This window comes from Chaetodon auriga, chromosome 14 (assembly GCF_051107435.1).
Source record: "Chaetodon auriga isolate fChaAug3 chromosome 14, fChaAug3.hap1, whole genome shotgun sequence".
In the NCBI taxonomy this organism is placed as follows: Eukaryota; Metazoa; Chordata; class Actinopteri; order Chaetodontiformes; family Chaetodontidae; genus Chaetodon; species Chaetodon auriga.
The window spans coordinates 5,458,798-5,481,479 of NC_135087.1; the positions used below are offsets into that span (position 1 = coordinate 5,458,798).

Below are 22,682 nucleotides of genomic sequence, written 5' to 3' on the forward strand. Positions count from 1 at the left end.
CATGTGTGCGGCACACACAGGCTGACTGTCGTCACCATAACGCTGGTTTTTTAGAAAGATTTATAGCAGGATTCTCAAACTCAACTTCTTTCTCTTGAATACTTGGACAAAAATAGTTGTTTGTTTTTTTCAACAACAATTTGAATAAACTCTGAAACTGTTCTTTCTCTCTTATCTGTTGTTTGTGCTGGCCTCTAAAAAAAAAACTTACTTACTATACCATACTTGGTACAATTAAATATTTTGGGGCCTTCTTTAATTGTTTCGCGGGCCAGATCTGGCTTCTAGGCCGGCTCTGATTCTGGAATACTCAGACAATTTAAGTTAGAGCATGCAGTTAAGTTACAAAGACACCATTGCTAACTTTATTCATAATGCTCACATTCCAAAAGATGTGATTAATATGATCAAATTTGGGGGCAAATTCCACATGAATCATCTTTTTTTTATGTGAACTGTGAATTCTTAAAAGCAAACATACAACATATAAAAAAAGGTTGCACTGGAAAACATCACAAAAGTATTTGTAGCATTTTATTGTATTAATGTCTGCAGTTATTTTTCAATTTTTGCTCTTTTTCACCACATTTTGAGGTGCTTGGGTGGTACATTTCATATCAATTTTGAATGTCATACTCATTTTTAAGTACTCTATCATTTGCTCAACCTGTGATGTCTGTTACAAACTGGTTCTCTTAATAAAAGATGTTAAGACACCAACTGCTGACAGTCCAATCCAAAAAACAGAAACCTTTCACAGGATTTTGTCTGCATGCGGAATGAGTATTTTATTTATAACCAGTTTATAAAAATAAAATACAAAATAATTTTAAAACAAAAAGAAAAAAAAAACACTGTACAAGGCATTGATATGATACAAATGATAGAATAAACAGAAATAATTACAGTTATATACAATGCAAAAACTCCCACTTGTTACATTCTTTCCTTGAGACTGTACAGTTACATTTCAAAACCATGACGTACATTACAACACAAAAATATCAACCATTAAAAAATCCCAACAATTGAAGTCAAAATGAAAGATGGGCAAATTAGCAAATGTCACAATAAATAATTTCTGTCAAGTATTTATAAGTTATTGACAAGTATCCCGATGTTATGATATGAGAAGTGTATAGTGCACACCAAAGCTTTCATTAGTTTTCATGTCACCTTTCAAAATAAAACAGCTGGGTTTGTTCTGTTGGCCTATGGGTATCTGTAACCACAAATACCTGCAAGCTACTATAAATATGACACCTTTCCACGAGCAGGTCGCTTTTAAAAGTGACCCAAAAAATCCTCACCTGGAAGGCATCGCTAGTACTACAACTACACCACTTATGTGCAATAATAATCATAAAAAAAACATGAGAATAAATCTGATTATCTTTTAAAACCAGCAGCACTGTTTAGTGTCTGTCCCTCCCTTTCACTGAAGCCTGTTAGCATATAAGGTATGGTTTTACAATACTTATTTCATTTAAATAATTAGTTTGAGTATTTTACAGGTATATATTAAAAGTCTGCACAACAGCGTTCTGAACTTTGAAAGCTTGAAATAGAGCCTGAAATAGAGAGTCGAAAGAGGGAGAATTCAAAAGATCGATTGCTGGCGACATGTAGAAATTGCACGCTCCTGTTCCAGAGCGCACGAACAAACACACCTTGAGTACTGCTCGGTGAAATTTTCCACCAGGCGATCAATAAATGGCCCACGCACGCTCACAGAAACACGGGGAGCTCTCCGGTAGACGCGGCACTGACCGCGCTGACGGGCACGGCAGCGCACACACCGTTCACAGACAAGAGATAAGTGACAGGAAGGCTTGGCTTGGCCTAATAGTGGAATGATCTCCAGCACAGACAAGGCTCAGTCATCCCTCGCTACGCACAGAGGGGCAGAGAAGAGACATTAAGGCGACTGACTGACTGAACGCTGTCTGCCTTCAGGATGAGTCATCGTAGCTGCTCTGTGAGGCCAGCGGAGCTATCTGCAAGATCTGCAACGCAACAGCACGTTTGTTATCTACAAAGCGATGTGCCCTTTCAGTCTCTCCACACTCCCACGTTTATCACATCACAAGTCAAACCACATCTGGAAAATTTATCAAAATATTTGGCAATTCTTTTTGTTCCTGTGCGCAGCCATATTTCAAAGAGGCCACAACTGATGTGAATCTCTCAACTCGTGTTGTAGCAGTAAGTTTATCTTTTAATTCAGCTAGTTGCACTACTAAAAAATACAGTCTGTCATATTCCAGCGACACAGCTCGTCCACTGTCAGTGCAGAAAACTAGTCCTACAGAAGTAACACTGCTCACCCAGCGGGCCATGAACTCACCGCTGGGTTTAAATCTCCATAAGACGGATGCTGTGCGATGGGAAGCAGCTTTTTACTCAGTAGTTGATTCAGTCTTTTCTCTGTTGAGCATGCAAAGAGTAGCACTGGGAGGAAGCTGGAGTTATTTTACAGTATCTTACAAGCAGAGGAGTGGGAGGAGAGTTTCAGTGAGGAGTCCTAACTAGCGTAAAGACAAACAACACTCTGATTCCGCCGCCGCCTTGTGCACAAACACGCTGCGTGTCGGGATATAAAAAGACTTTCTCCGGCGCAGGAGGAGCAAAACAAAAACATCCTTGCACATGGAAGCCTGGAACATCATGGTGGTGTGAGAAATATATGTACATATGGCCTCCGTTTTCAATTGCTTGAGGTCTGAAATTCACATTTTTTTCTCTAAGTCTGACCTGGTACGTGCAGGACAGGTTTCACTTGGAGGATTTCCTTTTTCTCATTACAAATAATACGTCGCTACTCTGTCCTCAAGTACACTGCTGCTCAAATAGTGTTTGGCTTACAAACGTTAGTGTTGCTACCTCTTCTACGTAAAAGAATACTGGTGAAAAGGGTCGTCTTGTAACTGCTGGCACAAGTCTGTTTGGGGCTCCTTTTCGTTTTCTAATTACAAACAAACCAAAGTGAATCCTCGAGCTGCCCGAAGTGCCAAGGCACGCGCTGAGACAAACATCTGTGTCTGCACATCACTCGTCAGTAATGCACCTTGTGTTGTTTAAGCTTACAGCCGCTACTTCAAATCCCAAAGCAAATGTTCGCTAACTTATAATCTCTTCCTTCAGTGCGACATTTTGATTCCCTCTAGGCAACACAGTAGGCACAAAAAGGTGTGTGTCCTCACGCACTTCACATGATTGATTGTATAAAAGGGGTCGATCCCTTCGATTTAACATTTAAAACTAACGCGAGTGGCACCATACATCCACTATCACACAGAGGAGGGCAGGAGTCGAAAGCGTCGCTAAGCATCAAAATAAATATCTCAATAAATACAACTGTACACAAATTTGGCCTTTATGCATTCACGTATAGCATAAAGTCAACGTTATACCCTGCCTGCAATCTCCAAAAACCGAGGAGATAACTGAGTCAACCCCAGGCCAATAATTCATTCAGCTGTGATCAGCTATACTGATACTCCATCAGTATAATCCAAGTGCATTAAAAGAGGGGATAAATAAGTTATACTGTGGTGCAGGATAGATGATGATTTATTTATGTGCCCATTGGCCCAACTAACAGTTGACTTATGTGTTACGCCTGCATTAGGAAATCACTGTTTAATTTTGCAGCTATTGTTTGCTATTGGCTATTATTTAGCTCTACAACGTGATAATATAAATAAAATGAATGTCGCTGGTCGGACCTTAAAGTGACACTCCACAGTTGAGTTGAGTCTGGGGCTTGAACAGAAAGCCTTCATTACAAGCTGGAGGTGGGAGGGTGGGTTGAAAGAAGTGGCCACTCTATAGCTATAGAATATCACTATGGGAAATGTAGGGTTTTTCGAGCTTAACGGACTAAATGTCAGAAAAGATTTTTAAAGTTCTTTGTCAAATCTGTCTGTCACAAGTCAGACAGCTTGATGGAAGTGCAATACTGTATCACTGGAGCACTGCTGGAAAGCTGGGCACATAAATGAATGACAAACCCTGCGTGCAAATAGAAGGAGTGAGGAGAACAGTGGGAAACGACGAGACAAGTTTAAGGTTCAGACTGACGGGGGATTTTAGCTATAGAGGAAGACTCAGGCTTTTATCCAGACTGCTGTCTAGCCTATCACAATCGGAGTCTTCCCATCCTCTGCTGGGGCACAACCTGGTGGGCAACTACCTGCTCAGCTTGCTGGAGCACTTGCCCTCTCGGCTACATCCTTTCCCCCTGGACAGGTGGAATGGGCCTGTGCGGGCCTGGCGGCTGCAGCAGGTCTCCTGGTGGTGCGGGTAGAAGCGGCGGGGAGGTGGCGAACCAGAGAAGCTGGGAGGCGAGCGGCTGCGGCCCAGGCAACCCCCTCCCGCGCCGCCACGGTGCTCGTGGCGGGAGGGCGAGGAGCTGACGGAGCGCTGCAGGGAGGAGGAGCTGCGCGGCGAGGCGCTAGAGCTGCGGTGGTGGTGCGGAGAGCTCGTTAGGCTACAGATGCCCATCCTGGAGCCGCCGTGCTGGACTGAGGAGCGGTGGTGAAGTGGGGAGCCTCGGGAACCGTGCATCAGCTGAGCAAGGCATGTCAGGAGGTCTGAGTCACTGGTGCTGCCAGCTCGAATGCGGTAACGCCGAAGCCTAAGTGGGTACAAAAAGCAGGGCAGGTTACGAATAACAGGCTGGTGAATCAAATTTCTAGCTGAGAGTTAGATGAAAGGATCAGAAGCACCACTGCTGGCGGGTGGTTAGCATAGCTTAGCATAAAGACTGGAAGCAAGGGGAAACAGCTAGCCTGGTTCTGCACAAAGTCTAAAACAACTCTAACAATGACCCTGAATTAGTAACACTTGGCATCCTCTTTTCATCTGTACATAGATGGAAATGTGAAAACAAGAAGTTGTGGTTTTTATGGAACGTTAACAGGAAGACTACAGGAAGTCATTGCACAAATGAAACAAGATGCAACGTGTTAATTGGTACAAGTTAGAGGCAGGTGGATTTCTTTTAGCTTCGGACAGAACCAGGCTATCCGTTTACCCCTGCTTTAAGTCTTTAAGCTAAGCTAATCACCTGCTGGCTCATACTTAGCATATAAACATGACAGTGGTATCAATCCTCTTATCTCACTCACATCAGAAAGCAGAGAAGACAGAGAGAAAGAAAATTAAATTAAAGTGCCCTTTTCCTGTTTCTTTAATGTCTTCATGCTGTTTGTCATAAATAACGGATTCAGTCAAGCAAAATATGCAGATCAACGAGTTACCTGCCCTCCACTGTGGGGCGACAAGGAGGCTTTCCGGGAGGCGGGCGCGGCAGGAATTGGGTGGCCAGCTGCTCAGCAGAGGAAGCCGCATGAACGGGACGAGGGATCCTGCTCTTACGGGACAGAGGGCTTGACGAGGAGGAGAGAGAAGGAGCATCGTCTCCCTGGCGGTCAGAACGGGAGCCCATGAGAGAGTCCTCGTCCTGGGAGCGGTCAGAGGTGGAGGACAGCGGGTCCTTGGCGAGGGAGGCCACCATCGGGCCACGCCTATCAGAGAGGGAGGGTGAGGCAGTGGGAGAGGGGACCGGGCCATGGTGGCTAGCTTTCTTCTGCAGGAGCTTCTCCTTGGCAGACCCCGGAGGAGGGAGATCCAGCAGGCTGGAGGGCTCCAGGACTGGGATGCGGCTTTGCCTCCGGCTGGGGTCCTTACGGGGGGCAGCCGGGGAGGAAGAGGCTTGGCCATTGCTCGGATCTGGGGCTTGGTTCACTTCTCTGCTCTCCTCCTCCTTTGGCTGAGGCTCTGCAGCGTAGGGAGTGTGGCCATAATCGTTCTCAGGGTCTTTCAGCTTGGGGAACGCTCCGTTACTTAAATCCCTTTGGCCATTAGCAGAAGGGGACAGGTGGCCATTGGCAAACATAGGGCTGCGAGGGGAGTGAGGAGAGTGTGGAGAGGAAGGCGAGCGCGGAGGAGGCGAGCGTGGGGAGCGCGGGGAAGACACGCGGCTTGGCACAGGGCTCTGAGCTTTGGTGTGGCTGTTTCCATTGACCAGCATCTCAGCCAGGGGGTCTGTGGGTGTCCCTGGATGGGTGGACACATGGTCCTGGGGGGAGCTGATGTCCACTGTGTGCTCCTGGACCTGCAGAGCCTCAGCTTCAGCTTCGCCACGCCTCTCCAGCAGGAGGCACTGTGGGGCACTGTCTGATCCTGACTGGGAGGACAGCCCAGAGGGACGCTGAGCTGTCAACTGGAGGGGAGGGGGAGGTGGAGACATGGGAGGGAAGAGAAAGACACACAGGTGTTATTTGAAAAAATAAACCCCATCAAAAATGGGAATAATATTCTAATTGTCAAAGGCATGTTGCTGATAGACTACAACATGTCGAGTTGTGCTGTAGTTCTGTAGCAAGAGCCTGATGCAGATGTGTGAAAAGAGAAGAATTGTATAATGTGGGGTAATAAATGGTGATTAGTTAGGCAACAGCATGCAATACCATAGCTACCATTATCAGACCGAAACACACAAGTGCTATGGCAGTGTCAGTCAAGCTGTGAGTACTAAACCAGCATGTGGACGGGAAAGGTTCACGCAACTTCGCAGGGGGCTTCAGCGAAGAGAGGGTGAGGAACAAATACAGGGAGAGAGAGAGAAAGAGAAAGATAGAGAGGACAAAGACGATCTGAAACAAAAGAGACCATGCAACCTGTTGTAGTCATGACTCGACATTCCAAACACACATGCCACAATCAGACAAACACACACCCCTATTCAGATCACAAGAACACATGTCCAGACACAAGGACACATCTGACCCATGCTCTGTCTGGCCTGCACAATGCCCCTCATGGTTTCTGGAGAGAGCTGCCTGACAGCAACACAAAAGCAAGCCGACTGAACAAAGAAGCCAAAATAAGCAACTTAAACAAAAAAACAAAAAAAAGAAAGAAAGAACGAAAATGTTGATGGTTGGTGTGTTGCTACTGATGTGGAGGAATGTTTGTTTTTAGGGGATCGTGATGGGCTCATCACCTGCTGAAGCTGAGCACGAGTGATGCGTATGACAGAGGGAAACTTGGTGTTGGCGGCGCCCGCCGGGATGGCCGGCAGTTTCCTGCGACTGGGCGAGCAGGTGCCGGGGGCAGGGTTGGGTGGTAGTGGTAGGGAGGCGTGGCAGGAGGAGGAAGAGGAGGGGCGCTCCTGCTGCTGCTGGTCGGCGGACTGGCTGCGCCTCATGCCCGGCGGCCGGCGCAGGTGCAGCGGGTCCGACAGGGTGGTCAGGAGAGTGTGAGGGCTGGGAGAGCGCAGAGGGACGGGGCTGCACATCCGGGCCGCAACCTCCTCAGGCAGGGACGGAGGAGAGGTGGGGAGCTAAGAGACGGGAAGGAGAGAAGTGGGAGGTGGACACAGGAAGGGTTGTGAGATTGGTGAGGGAGTGAGATGGAGGAAGTATGGTGGAAGTACTGTGAGGTGGAACAAGCACCGGAGGGGAGCACGACGCAGAGGTGTTCTGAACAGGTAGAGCGACGGGAGGATTATAAAGATCAGGGGTGATCTTAGGCTAGGGGAGGCAGACAGAGGCAAGGTAGGTAGATTTTGGGAAGGCAGTGTACATTTTCAGCTTGGAGGCAGTTGTTCTGGTTGGAGGAGAGAGCGAGGGGACAATTATTCGTCTTGTAATGAAAAAAAGCTGCTCTACAATCTGAGCAAAATCGCCTCATGAAGAACTGGTAGACTGAGCGGGATTTTGGCATATGACTCGGTGGGCTGGTTGAAGGTAATAAATAGCAAAGGAGCGAAAAAGCAATTGAAACTGAGCAAACCAAAGCTGATTTTGGAAATGAATCATTTAATTGGCGTAAGTAAATAAAACCAACCAAACACACTGCGAATGTCTGAAAATAAGATAAAATTATGCGTAAAATATTTAATGCAAATCAAAGTGCACTTCAAAGCCAGAAGCTCTCTTTTTCCCCATGCTGTGGGCTGACAAAAAGCTCTGCAGCTGTGACTTAAATGTGTTTTTTCTAACATGTACATACAAGCAAAGAAGCGAGAAAACACACAGCAGTAACATTTAGCTTCACACTACAGCAAGATGCAGCTGGTGGAACTCTGACTGTTGTATGATATTAGCATCATGGTTCTAGAGCTAGAACTCTGTGCAGCTTTTTAACTTTGTAAAAACGCTGACTACAGTCAGTATCCTGTATGCCATGTTGTGAAGTGGCCGTCAGGTGAAAGGGCTTACCTGAGTGAGAACTCCCTCAGCCAGAGCTTCAGCTGGGCTGGTCGGAGTGACGGGGGGCAGAGCCCCTGCAGGGCCCACACTGAGCTCCAACTTGTCCACTTTTGCACTTCCCTTGGAGGAAGTCACACTTTCTTGTTTCGTTTTTCCAGAGCTAGGACCTGGGCTGCCCTTTTCCCATCCAGGAGACTGTTCCCCTGGCTGGAGCACCTCTGGCTCCTCATCCTCCTCTGAAGGGCTGGTGGTAGCCTTGGCTCCTGGAGAGCCACTGGGCCGCTCCACCATTACCCATTCCCTTGAGTCAATGTCCTGCCTCCCAGAGCTCAGATTGAGGGCCACAAAGCCCCCGCTGCTGACTGCCCCCTCCCCCTGCTCCTGAGATCCAGAGGATGCTGGCTTAGGAGAACCACCACCAGACCGGAACTCCTCGTCATAGTGCCAGACTCTGTCAGGACGCTCCCCGGCAGACACAGCTTGAGTCACCTGGATGACTGCAGCCGCGTCAGCCTCCTTCTCCTGGTGCTGGGGGCCAAGCTGCTGCTTTGCTGAGCTGAACAGACACAAGACAGATGCAAACAATTGACTCTATCCTTGAAAAGATCTAGAAAAAAGATGGATCAGCTACTTGACTAACATACCTGGGCTCCAGGAAGCGCTCTGGGCTGGGTTTGGACTCCAGGCCAAGCCTCCTCTCCAGCTCAAAACTGTGAATGTTGCGGAGTTTCCTCAGCAGAGGGCCATCCCGGTCTGAGGCCACCACCTCAGAGTGCAGTTTGACTGGGGAGCCCAGGCTTGGCCCGGCATAGGGGCTCTGATGTCCGTGGTTACCCTGGTTGTTGCTGTGTTCCTCTTCTGTTGCCGTCTATGGGAACCAGACAGTTGTGTTTGAGACTGATAAGCAGCTAACTAAAAACAGAGGTGTTAATTCAGAGTTGATAACACGACACTATTCTCTACCTTCCACACTGCCGTCCTGATGCGGTTCCGGTTGCGGTCCAGCTCCTCCCAGACGTCAGCCTCCTGGTTGCGGTGTGGGTGGAGGGGAGAGCCCGGCAGGCGCTCCGGGGCGGGGTTGTTCTCCACGTCGCTGAGCTGCTCGTCCTGCAGAACCTCGTCTGTGTTTTCCCTCAGCAGGTCGCCGGGGATCAGGGAGGCGTTCGCCATACTGGTGCAACAAGGACAAGCATTACTTCATGTTTGAGGCCATAAAGACAGTACAGGTAACCACTCAGAGGCAAGAGCACCATTTCAACCGTGGATGGTAATAACTCCTAAATTAACTCCACTAAAAGTGTACTTTAAACAAACGTACCCCATGTGTGCCGGAGTGAGGCGGGTGTGATGTTGCGGCGTTGTGGCCGCGGCGCTGATCGTCAAAGTGCCATCTGTGCCGGTCCGCTCCCAGTCGTACGGGTCGTTCTCCACGACATTGTAAGTTTTCATGCTGTTGTCGAACACGGACATCAGCAGCTGCAACGACACAAAAGCGCGTAATCAACCTTTTTGTGAGGTTTTATTGGGTGCGATTCGACAGAAGACGAAACGTTCACTCATCACTCAGTCCAAATGTGGCACCTGGTAGTCGGGCTTAGTGAAGTAGTCGAGGCTGGAGATGTGCTCCAAGAACACGCCGAACTCTGCCGGCAGGTGTTTGAGCATCAGACGATGGTCGTAAGTCTCCTTCAGCTTCCCCACGTGTTCCTGGGAATGAACAAACACACACACACACACACACCTGTCACATCTCATCACTTACAGCTGCCTGGACATGGCTGTGCAGTTTCCGGGGAAAAAAAAAAGATTTCTTGTCATTACTTTGTCCTTGATCTTCCTCCACGGCAACTGACCGACCAGAAACTCCACCAGCATGTAGAAGAGAGACCACAGGTCATCGTGACGACCCATTTCCTGCAGAAATACACCAGGGATGAGGTCATCGGTCATGCTTTATCATCGTCAAATTGTGGGAAAAGAGCGAAAGCTGTGTGTAGCACATGAATAGACAGGTGCGAGGAGCTCGAGCGCAGAGCAGATGTGTACTCACCTTATTCTTGTGTGCATTGACAGACGCATAGCGGACAGTTCCCCTGAACCCTGCCACTGGACGGGGCTGACAAACGAAGGCAGAAACAGCCGTTAAATGCTAATAGAAATGTAATTTAATCAGAGATTTTCAGCCAAAAATAACACAAGCTGCTTATATTTTCAACAGCTAACCTCTATCTAACATCAGAGAGCAACATTCGCTTCACTTGGAGTCATGTTTCCGGTCACCTGACCATCAAACGTCCACTATTTGCCCTGTTTTTGTCCTCAAGAGCTCCTGAGGGAAATACAGTTTCTAGCCTCTTTAGCTGCTAAATGCTCCACTAGTCCCTGAATTTTGTCTGTCAGGCAGTTGGTGCTGGGCAGGGAGTGTTTCAGTGACTTTACCAGAGACTTTTTTAGCTGCAACCAGCATCGACAGCTCACTCTGTCGGTCAGTTGACAAAAATCTCCCCACCCTTTGGCAGCCACAGTTTTTGCCCCAGGGAGCTGAAATTTGGCACTGAGGTCAAGTGTGTGTGTGTGTGTGTGTGTGTGTGTGTGTGTGTGTGTGTGTGTGTGTATGAAGGCGAGTGTTTGTGTTAGTGCCAATTGGCTAAAAAATACCAATAAGCAGAGTGCAACTTTATGCTCAGTATACACCCAGCGACAGAGGAGGGGCACTTACAGGTCGAACCTCCTGGCAAGAGTTGGTGAACTGGCGAGCTAAACCGAAGTCCAGCATGTAGCAGGTTCGACAGGTACTCGGGAAACGGCCCATCGCGAAGTTGGACTGGATCAGACACACAGGAGGCAGTGGTTAAAAGAACAGCAAAATCAATTACGTGTGAATACAGCTGCAATTAAATGTAATGTTTATTCAATTTCGTGCAGCTCCAGGGGAATAAATGTGTTCCTGTGGTGGAATATAGTTCATAATTAATGCAGCAGCTCAGAGGACAGAAGATTTTCACATTCGGCTACATTTTGGGCACTTAGCCAATATTCATAGTGAGCCAACTTACTGTGGGTGCAGCAGTCAAAAAACAAAATACTGAATCAGCAACAATGCTAGCAGCCAATAATAAAAAGTGCAAGAGTCACAAACAGTTCCCAGACAATAGAAATAAAAAAAATCTATGTGTCTGGAATATATGGAGGGAGCATAAGCGCTGGGTAATGAAATAACAGTCGAGCAGTAAATATCCTCTGCTGCGCCCAGCGAGCCGTGACTCACCGGTTTGATGTCACGATGCAGGAAGCCAACAGAGTGGATGCTCTCTATGGCCTCCAGGATCTGGCGCCCCAGACGCAGGGTGGTGCTGATGCTGAAGGTTCCCCGGGTCATGCTCCTCCTCAGGTCAGCCAGGTTACGACCCTGAGAGAGCACATCAGTTAGCAAAGAGGGAAATACAGAATTCAGAAATTCACCTGCACCGATGATCTGTGATTAAAGACACGCTGCGGTCTGGAGACTGCGTAGTACACGAAAATGTATCATTCGTGTGGGTCTGAAATCACAACCAGACCACACTGTAAAAACACTCAAAGCTCATCTATCATCAGTTCAGACTTGTCATCCTGACTTGGGTATCCCAGCCTCGTGTGCTGGATGCAGTGACTGAATCTGATCAAGCGATGCAGCATGTGAACAGCAGTGCTGCCTGGATCTCTACATGGAGACTGTCGCTGCTATAAATACTTTTAGCCATGCTAGCAGCACGGGATGTCAGCCTGTCTTCTGGTCAGTCTATCGATTCACCGCTTTGGTCTACACTGAAATGTCTGTTAAATGGATTGGCATGGAACACTGTGGTCCCCAGAGGATGGATCCTGTCGACCTTGGTGATCGTTCGGCTTCACCTCCATGAGCCTAGCATGTGGTTTTAAATGACATGGAGCAGCTCCACAACTACAGGATGGATTTCCATGAAATTTAGCACAGAGATTCATGTCCCCCTCAGGACGAATTGAGGTAATTTTGGTGGTACATTAATGCATTAAAACTGCTTAACATCAGCTTTTTAGCATTGTCATTGTGAGCATGTACGTAGCTAAATTATTCATGCCTTTATGTAGCAGTCAAACCAAGTTCAAGACAATGACTCAAGCTGGTTTGACGTCGCTCTGTATTTGTGTAACATCGGCTGAAAAGCAGGCCACAAATGAAATGAAATTCCACAATAGAGTAACAGTAGTAAAAGTGACGAAGAGTCACGTAATGCCTGTCACACAGCAATATCTATCCAACGCTTGCTAGCATTAGCAACCATACACTAGCACTCATACCAGAACAATTAAGACTTAAGCAGCAAAACTCCTGAATGTATAGAAATGAGTGTGTTTTATTACTTGAATTTAACTTACATTACATCTGAAGGAGGAGAAGTGTGCTAACATTAGCCACCATAAGCTAGCTGAAGTAAGCCTTTAGCAGCAATGGCTTGTTTTGTATGACAAAAAAACCCCAAAATATTCCACATCAATGATATAAAATGGAGAAAAGCAGGAAATCTTCATTCGTTGTCATTTTTTGCTTAATAAATTACAATTAATTGATAATAAAAAATTGTTGATGATAATTCTTTTGTCCATCCAATAACTGATAAATGGACAAATTGCTTCAGCACATGTTATCTGTCACACTGGGCTTGGAAAGCTGCTATAAATGAGTGCTTGTGACACATTAAGTCGTCTGCACGCAGACCAACCTGCAGCTCCATCACCACGTAGTTAAATCGGTCGTTGCGGCCACATCCCACGAAGCGACACACGTGGTCTTTACCTAAGAAATAAAGGAGGACAAGAGAGTTTCAGGATGTTTCAGAGGAGAGGATGAGGTCACCTGACGTCAGCTGCATCGTTTGAGCATAAGATGCAGCATGCTGCGTGAATCATGATGGTGTGTGTGTGTGTGTGTGTGTGTGTGTGTGTGTTTCCCTGCCCTTGCCTCTCCAGTCACCACAGCTCACTCCCCTCCCATCACCAGCTTCCCTATATGACTATCCTGCTGATTTATAGGCCATAGCACACACCCGCTCTGCACATGTGCATGAATGCCTTGTGTGTGTGTGTGTGTGTGTGTGTGTGTGTGTGTGTGTGTGCGCGTGCGTGAGCCAGTGTGTGTGTGCTCAGGACATTGCTGCACTGGCCACACCCGAAACCCTCCAGCACGCAGTGAATGCAAACAGTTACTAACAAACAGTTAATTGCTTTCATCATATTCTTAGAAAATAAATGAAAATAATCCGATAAACGGATCCAAATCAAGAACAAAACAAGCCATTAGCTCGAGATGACCCATTAGTCGTCTTACAAGGCCGCGGGTGGATGTTTACTCTTTGCAGCTGGGCTGGTCAGCAATGTTTGTGTGGCTGGAATTCAGCCCGTCTCAAGTTACATGCTGGTTCCCGCAGGAAGCAACAGACCCATGATGCCCCAGGCCGCAGCCATTAGACAGCAAACATGATCCCAGCACATTGATTTTCCTCTCAGAGGGGGGAAAGAACAAAAAAGGCGCAGTGGTTAAAAGGCAGGAAGGGAGAGGGGAGGGAAAAGGGGAGGGAAAAGGAGAGAAAGGAGTAAAACTATATAACCCCCTGAAGGAGCTCTCCGCTGCTGATCCAGACACACAAACAAATACTTCCCCTCGCACTGGTCCTCACTTCTACTGCTGAAACCTTTACATTAAAATTCCCAATGCTCAAACCACAATTAAAACACACGAGATGCAGGATGATTCATCTGCCGCTCCTGCTGAATTATGGCGCGTTTTGCACTGCAGAGGCCGAGGCAAGCCGAGCCGAACCCTGCGTTTTCAGACGAGTCAGACGATCTCTATCTGCTCTCAGAGGGAGAGATTATTACACGCTGCCATCGACGCACAAAGGCTATCCCCGCGTTTCCTACTAGTGTGTTTATTTGTGGAATCGCTAACAGAAAATGCTTCAGCATTCTTCTTCCACGCATGCTAGCTAACAACACACACTGTAACCTCTTCAGGGGGGAATCGATAGGCCACCGTGCCAGGGAGGATCAATCGGTTCCAGAACTGTAACCAAATCCACTGAACCCATTTCGACTCACCCTGCAGCTTCTTGAGCACGGCGACCTCCATCTTGAGCACCTGTTTGGGCTGCTGGGCCGATTCCACCTTCAGCGCCACATTGATCCGCGTCAGCAGGTCCACCGCCTCGTAGATCTCCCCGAATCCGCCACCCCCGATCTTCTTCGCCTGGGGGAAGATGATGAAACACGGCTTAAGAACTTCACATGTCTGTCTGTAATGTGTGAGATGCAATGTTAGAAAATGTGCGAAGATGAACAGAAAGAAGGTCAGGGGTCAAGGTCAGCAACACAACATCCTCCAGAACGTTTGTGGGGTCTTACCCAAGACAACCCTTAAAACTGTTCATCTGACAGAAAGGTTTGGTCTTTATTTTTCCCACTTTGCTCCTCATTGAGGTTTTAATGAGGTCAGAGGGCAATATAAAACCAGATGGTCTCTCTTGGTGGCATGTGGGCATGAAGGGGTTAATCTAAATTATCATGCTAGATTAAAAAATATTATGTTTATCCACAATTTAGTATGTTTGACCACACTCATGTTATGAAAAATGATTGATAATTAGGGATCCTACAGGTTTCAAGAGCATTTTTACCTCACAAAAATAAAACAGCACAAGCATAAATTTCTATGATAATATATTATATATATTATATATTATAATTATTGTTTTTTACATTTATTTTGTTAGAAACATCTGGCGGGCCAGATCAAACCCTGTGGCGGCCCAGCTTTGGCCCAGGGGCCACACTTTGGGCAACCCTGGATTTGATTCTTTTTCAAAAAGAAAGAAGTGATGAGAGATTAATCATCTGAAAACCCTTCAAATCTTCATGTCCAAACTCATTAAAAATATCCAACAATCAAAAAGCCACAACGAGAAAATCAGAAGTCTTCTGGACAGAAGTGCAAAAGTAACGATAATATAAGGCTGCAGGAAGAACGCCAAAACATACGCACACATGTCTTTAATAAACCTCAAGAAGCTTTAAGCTGGTTCGGAGCTTTTTATGAGTCTGTGCGTCTGTGAAATCTAGAAAAAAAATCTTGCAGTTTCTGACTTGGATTGCAGCAAATTCTGAAATATTACAGAGGCTACTGCAGCAGGAAGCGGATAAATGAGCTCTGTGCATTCAAGAGAGTTTAAATGAGAATCTCCAGACTGTTATTCTTCAGAAACAATAAAAGAGACTAAAAAAGATCGTTGGGATAAAAAGAAAATGCTCATCACAATCCCCCGAAGCTGAAGGTGACGTACTCACATGGCTTATTTTGTCGCATTAACAGCCTGAAACCCCCCAAAAACATTCAGTTTACCATCACAAAAGAGAAAAAAGACGAAAATCCTCACATGTGAGAAGCTGAAAGTGGGCAGTGTTTGACATTTGAGCAGGAAAGACAAATAAACAATGATGGAAATGGCTGCTTCAGCTCTACCTGACGGGAACAATTGGAAACACTTGCTCTACTTGGTGCCGGCAGGCAAACATGGACGTGTGTGATTCACTTCTCTGTGCTCTTAGTTTCAAACGGCCCCCAGCAGTGCTTCCATTTCACTCTCACCCCTCAGTACTAGTCCAGCTTACGGTCCCCACGTGTCCTTCCCTGTCCTCCATCCACACCACACACACACACACACACACACACACACACACACACAGAGTCTTGTGTCGCACTCGGAGCTAAAGTCGTGGGATTAGCTGCAGCATTCTTACGTAACTCTGCTCCTTAGAAGACAGGAAGTGGTGCCAGGCTGCCAGTTAGGAATAACAGGCTCACATGGCGCCCGGGCTGGCACAGCAGTGAGAGACACGGGCCCTCAGGGAACACTACTGCTGCTGCCTATAGCACACGCTGCACCGCCACAAATAGCTACACGGGCTATTTTCGGATCCCCCGTGCTGCAGCAGCCCTACCTGGACAGAGAGACACGACCCCAAACTGTCCGAGCCACAGGTGAGACGCTTCAGAGGGAGGAAGAGGGACTCACAGGCAGGGGGAGGCGTCGTTTGATGAACAAGGAGTTGTTGTTTGTGGGACAGAGGGGGAGCTGGGGACAGGCAGCGACGGGCCTGGACAAACACGACGCCTATTGTCGCCGAAGAACACGCCACTTACCACTTTCCATCGTTCCTTGACCAGGGAGAGCACGCTTAGGATGTCAGCTTGCTCCGCTCCCCCGCTCATCCCGTCTGCGGACCAGGGACGCTGTCCTCACTGCTTCCCCCCTCGACCGGCGGCCTCACACTGGGACGGGCATTTGGGCCTTGACGGAGAACCCTGCGGAAAACCGAGAGACACAGAACTGTCAGAAGAAGAAGGAGTGGAGCTGCTTATTGAGGCTAATCTGTGCCAACTTCAGCGTCTCGAGCTCGTGTTCTCGGATGTTGAACAAGGTTTCACAGTGTTGAATATGCGAAAGGTCTGCGTTCTCAGGCCGGGCTGAACTTCATGTGAAAGTCCCCCCAGTTGAGAGACAAAGTTAAAGCTCCGGCTTAACGGCTGGAGCGTTCTGATACTCGACCGCGGCTGCAGCTGCCACACCTGCTGCCAGCAGCTGTCTCTCTGGATAAACTCAGCCCAACAACTCGCCGGCAAAAGTCCTGCGACTTAAATTACAAAAAGGCTTCATCTTAGTATCACTTTTCCAAACCATTTATCTTCTGCGTCTGACAGGCAGGGAGCACGTCTTCTGAAGAAAGAAAGAATCCTCAGATATAAACCGCCTGATTTCTGCACTGGGGTGATCAGCTCTGCGTGCATCATGATAATCATAACGCATGATTTTCACCTTAACACACACTGTAGCATAAGTTTAACATAAGAACGCTGATGTTCATCATATTGATCTGTATAAAGTTTTGCATTTTTGTAACAGAAACACACATCACAATAACTTTTGATGATTCTTTTAAGTGAAATTTCATTGAAAAAGCAGATTTTTTTTTACAAATACAAATATACAAACACTGTCCTGGACCACATGCCTCCATATATCTGATGCTTTAAGATGAATTAAAGGCTTTTTTAAGGGTTAACAAATCCTTCGCTGATGCTTTATAGATCAGCTACAGTGTAAGCCTTGAACAAACACATTTGGGTTGCCAGATTGTGAAAAATCTTTGTTATTGTTATTATTGTTGTTACATGAATGCTTGTAGGTTACACACTTTTAAAGACCACAGTTATTTGTGTGAATAAGCCGTTAATAAGAGTCCATTTCAGTCCAGATCGTCTTCATGTTTTCCAGAAGGTGAATTAATTGGAAAGCTAACAAGCCAACAGAATTTTAGGCTACCTGGCAACCCAAACGTTGCTCTAATTACTTCCTTACAGTTTACAACCCCTTAATGAAGGGTGACTTACTATAAAGTGTTCTAAATTAATGTATTATCGTGTAGCACAAGCTTCTTTTAATTAAAAACAGGCTGTTTGTACAGCAGGAATCAAAAGGAGCTTCCTCTGGATAAGCTGTGTATCTTCTCCTGTCTTATACAACATCCATGTCACAGATAAGCATTTCTCAGGAGAGGCAACTTGCTTTAGTCTGGCTTCAAACACTCAAAGCAAAGCCGACTTCGATTCATCATTCTGCGCACGGTGCGCAGGCATCTACCGGTTACGCAACGAGCCTTCAAAACACTGTTTGGTTAGAGGGCATGATCCTGACATCAAGGAGGCAATCAATCCCATCATGCACCAGGACGAGGCAGAGAGATGGAGGGGGGCAAAGTGTGGTCGGACTAGATAACTGTGAAATGACAAACATGAGATGTGACCCAGGGCTGAGACTCAGGAGTGAGGTGGCCTCGGTAGATGACTACTGACGGAGATGTCTCAGGATTAGAAATCTCCTTTTTAGACTACCATTACTTACCCTAACGTCTGGATTTATGTGAATTACTATGAACGCTGGCAGTCTAAGATTGGGATTAAATATAATTTATCCTAATGTGTCTATATATCTGTAATACAATTAGTGGTTGATAAGGGTTTTTCAATGGCTGAGGCCGATATTTCGAGAGCAGGGCGGCCAATAGACAACACATAATGCGAATGTCATGCTGTTTTTTGCATCTTATGAAATACAACAATGAAGTAATAACGACAAATGAGACACTGTCGCTGAGCTTAAATGAACGTTTACTTAACACAAATGTTACTGTCTGCATTGTCTCTGCTTGCTTAAGCTGATCTGCAGTGCAAACTTTCTAAAACCTCTGAATGAAAAATAAATGAAGTTTTAGTGAGCGGCAGCATTTATCAACAGACGGCAGCGTCTCCTTGTTTCTGAGAGAGAATGAGAGTCTGTGAACTCACATTGATAAATAAAATATAGACAATGTCAGCGCACACAGTAGCACCCAGCAGCATCTCCTTATTATTGGTCCAAATGACTCGCGTATTTTCCCCTGAACGCACAAAAATACATGAAAAAAATGTGGCTCTTCTCTGACATACAGACATGTTTTGTTTCATCAGCCTCGTGAGCGCAGGCGATGCAGATTATCCCAAAAAGCCAGATACGGGCCAACCGATTACTCTGCTGCTACATACAGTCTGTATTTCCATTTTAAAAGTTCCCTTTCTTGTGAAATGCTTTCTATCTTTATCAAGAAAATGCACAATATGGTGAATTAAGGTCATTACAGTGATGTTTCAGATGACAAAAATAGCTTAAAAATGATGAATACTAAGAGTCTACAGTCAGGCTAGAGGCTCTGTTAGACATGCTAACGCTCTCAAAATAACAATGCTAATGAGCTGATGCTTAGCAGCCAGGCTTATGTTTACCATGGACACCGTTTAGCTTGTTAGTATGCTAACATCTGCTAATTGGCACGGTCATTGTGCAATCAGTACCGCGTGTGCAAAGGTCAGGCCGCAATGCACGACTGGTGAGTTATTCTAACCCTGACAGTTATGTTCTAGGGATGCAAATCTGGTTTCTGGTACAGTGAACAGAAAGCACAGCTGAGGCTGATGAGAAAGTTTTGCAGGTATTTGGCAAATACACTTTTGACCTGATGGTGGTACAAGAGGAAAGGTCAGGGGATCACCAGTGCTGGTTTCCTCCTCTGGGGACCATGAATGTGTGTGCAAACCGTCATGGCAGCCCATCAAATAGCTGTTAAGATGTGTCAGTCGTGGATCAGAGAGGTCGGCCGTCCAACGCTGCCATCCCACGAGGAAGCAGAACTTCAGTGAAAGTCTCTTTCTGCCTGCAACTTGTGTCAATGTCAAGCACAAAAACCTGTATTTCCTCCTCGTGGGTAACATCTGAGGGTCTGCAGATCTCTGCAGGCACAGAGAAAGCCAGCGGAACATCAGTGGAATCCTTGATATCATGCTAATTGGTGACGACGCAAAAGCACAGAGCGCGCCATCAAAACCGCAGAAGAGGCACGCCGTGCAAAACCCTTTCAACCCCCGAGGGATGAGAGGAAGTCACTGCAAACACCCATCAAATAACCTCTGCTGCGAGTGCTGTGTCACAACTTCAAGGTCACCCCACGTTCCACTGTTTTCCTGAAATACTTTTTCTGTCACATCTGGGCTCTCGTGCATGAGGCATCATCAAGGCAGAGACGGCCGCTGCATGGCCCTGACAGAAGCATGAGCTCCTGACAGAAAACTGGACGAGACAGAGGAGAGGACGGATGTTTTTAGAGGTCTCTGTGACCTAATGTGACCTTTACTGTTAGGTCAAGAGTCAGGATCAGTTTACACCATGTTGTGCCTTCAAAACCAGCTCCAGCGGGCGAAAACTGCAGGAAAGGTGCAGAGATGCTACCTGCCATTCAGCCCATAGACTCCATATAACCACTAAACACACATGCAGTCAAACACAGGCATACACACATGAAGCGCACACCTATGCTGTGACTAATCTCACACCTCACAGACAGGCACGGCTCTGCTCTCCCTCCTCCTCCTCCTCCTCCTCCTCCTCCTCCTCCTTCATGCCAACCACCATCAATGAAAGAAAGAAAAAAAAACATGAAGAGCAGACCTTGGACCAAAAATTAAACCAATCAATGGCAGCTCGCTCCTGCCTCATCGTGAATCACGCTTCCTGACCCCCGCATCTCCATGGCGACGATGGTGCAGTGCCATTTTCATCTGCTGACTGCAGCTTGTCGTCGCCTCTGCCCTTTTCGTCTGCTGGAAGCTGCAAGTTTACGGCCACACAAGGCGTTAATGAAAATGAGCGATCGCACCCCCCAGAGTTCCTCCTGCACCTCCACGTAAAACTCAATTCTGGAGACGTCTGGTCGGTAAATATTGACAAAAAGCAAATAAACTGCGACTCTGACTGCCATCTTTGCGTGCACATGCAATAACACATGGCTCAAGTGGGAACAACTGGGCAAAAAACTTGACTGAAAATCAAACGCCTGGTGAATCTTTCTGTCTATCTGAGTGCGGCCTGGCTGCTGCTGCTGCTGCTGGGTGAAGTGACAACTTTGTGTGCAGGACAAGGTCCAGAGAGGAGCCAGCATGGACCGGCCCTCCACGGTCTGGTCCCTCACCAGTCTGAGCATGGATGCAACTGATCCAGTCTGAGGAAGCTGTGAAAGATGAGTGTTTATATGGCTCCACTGAAGCCTTTACTATCAATTCACTTAAAGGCCAGAACTTGATTTGGGTAAATACTAAAAATGAATCCATTTTAAGAGCCATCTGTGCGGAGCAGAGTACCACAAACGCAGAAGGACAAACTCTTATACCTCTGGCGAGCTGTTTTCAGTGGGATGTGACAGGCTGCAGCAATGTCACAACACATTTCCAAGCCGGCTATCACGCTGGTCTGCAAAATGAAACCACCTCTCCTCCCTGCAGTGGACTGGCTGGCTTTGCTGTGGAGAGCTGTTGCACGGCGAGTCGGTTGCCACAGCAGATTTACTCAGGCGCGTCCACGCACATCGGCCGTCCACAGGCCACGCAACCGCATCATGCCTGGCGTGTAGGAGGTTATACTGACAACATGCAGCACAACAGACCCACCGCATGCGGCTGCAGGCGACAAAGAGGGGGTGTTTTGGGGTGGTAGAAAGGGGCGAAACCGAGGGGGTGGGGGGGAGGATAACACGGCCTCCGGATTCTGGAGCCTTACCTCGGGTCTTTGCTGCCAATGCTTGATCCAAAGAAGAGCCGGGTGTGGTTAGAAAAAATCCTCTACGTTCGGAGGCGGCGGGGACGACATCGAGCGGAATCCCATAGCGAGCGAAGCGTCCGTAGGAGGGGGCGGAGTGTCGCGTCGGTCGGTTAGAAATGAGCGAGCGGAGGTGAAATGTGTCCGAGCGCGGTCGTCCCTTTTCTCCTTCTGCCTGTCACCTCAGCATCTCTGTCGGTCGCTGCGGATCCGTGACGTGACGACTGTGTGATGATCATCAGGCTTTCCTGCGCGCGCGGCCCCGATTCGATCGCCCCTCGCAACAGCTCGACCGCGCGCCGGGGTCCTTTAAAGCTCGTTCGCGCCTTAACAGTCGTCGCGCGCGCCGTACGCAATGGCCAGATAAGGGTGTTTAATCGCTGACATTTTGTTGAATATTATGCTATATGCGCGTTCATCACTTAAAAAGCCAACATTTGTAAGCATCAAATGAAGCCGAAAAAACAAGTAACCTGTGTAGTGTTTGAGGATACAATCTAATTGGTTTGGAACGCGGCCACAAGGGAAAAAAAAATCGCAAAGACCGCTGGGAGGCGGCATTCAGCCAAAGATGGTGAATGTGACTGATGGCTTACACAGCCATTAAAACAACAGTCCTCCACTTTGCTAAGTAGGCATTTTCTGTTCCTCAAGCTATTTAAAATAGTTCGTTTCCTGCAACACAGAAGCACACAACATGCAAAGAAACAAAGCTGTGAATACTCATGTTAATAGTGAAACGCCAATAATACACTAAGCAATACATTATCACAGCATATCATCTTAGTCATCTTGTATCTCTGGAAGCATATTTACATAGTGTAATGTTAATATTTTTATCTTTTGTTTATTATCTCATAACATCACATATATATTCAGTGTGCGGTTTGTTTCTATTTTAACAATTGCAAACTCAGACCAGCACCTTACTGGAGTACACAATGTTACCCTTGTGTACCAATGTGCAGTGCATTATTGTAGCACAATCATTGTGCAGTGATTGTCCCATACATATTGCTATTGTATATTAGTTGGAACAGTGCATTCATGCACCACATATCTGAAATAAACTCCATTTTTATGTCATTATATTTGGGACTATTCGTTCATTTTTGCCCTGCACTGTAACTGCATTGCCTTTCTTTACTCTTCTGTCTAATCTCTATAATTCAGAGTCAACTTAATCCCTTGTCCTTTACAAACAGAA

At 46.9% G+C, this 22,682-nt stretch overlaps 1 protein-coding gene across 2 annotated transcripts; it reads right to left on the reverse strand.

The window, feature by feature from the left end:
* Window positions 1–517: 517 nt before the first annotated feature.
* Window positions 518–21,727, reverse strand: ttbk2a (tau tubulin kinase 2a). 2 transcript variants are annotated; one of them, XM_076748404.1, is made up of 16 exons: window positions 21,437–21,727; window positions 16,438–16,599; window positions 14,340–14,487; window positions 12,965–13,038; window positions 11,491–11,631; window positions 10,942–11,046; window positions 10,273–10,338; window positions 10,044–10,136; window positions 9,804–9,929; window positions 9,541–9,698; window positions 9,186–9,393; window positions 8,867–9,090; window positions 8,232–8,778; window positions 7,013–7,351; window positions 5,265–6,229; window positions 518–4,639 (listed from the first exon to the last, which is right to left on the reverse strand). In XM_076748404.1, exons 2-16 carry the CDS (start codon window positions 16,504–16,506, stop codon window positions 4,192–4,194), a joined length of 3,711 nt encoding a protein of 1,236 aa, XP_076604519.1. In that variant the 5' UTR covers window positions 16,507–16,599; window positions 21,437–21,727; the 3' UTR covers window positions 518–4,191. The 2 variants fall into 2 exon arrangements, with proteins under 2 accessions (XP_076604519.1, XP_076604520.1); XM_076748405.1 differs by lacking the exon at window positions 7,013–7,351.
* Window positions 21,728–22,682: the final 955 nt, after the last annotated feature.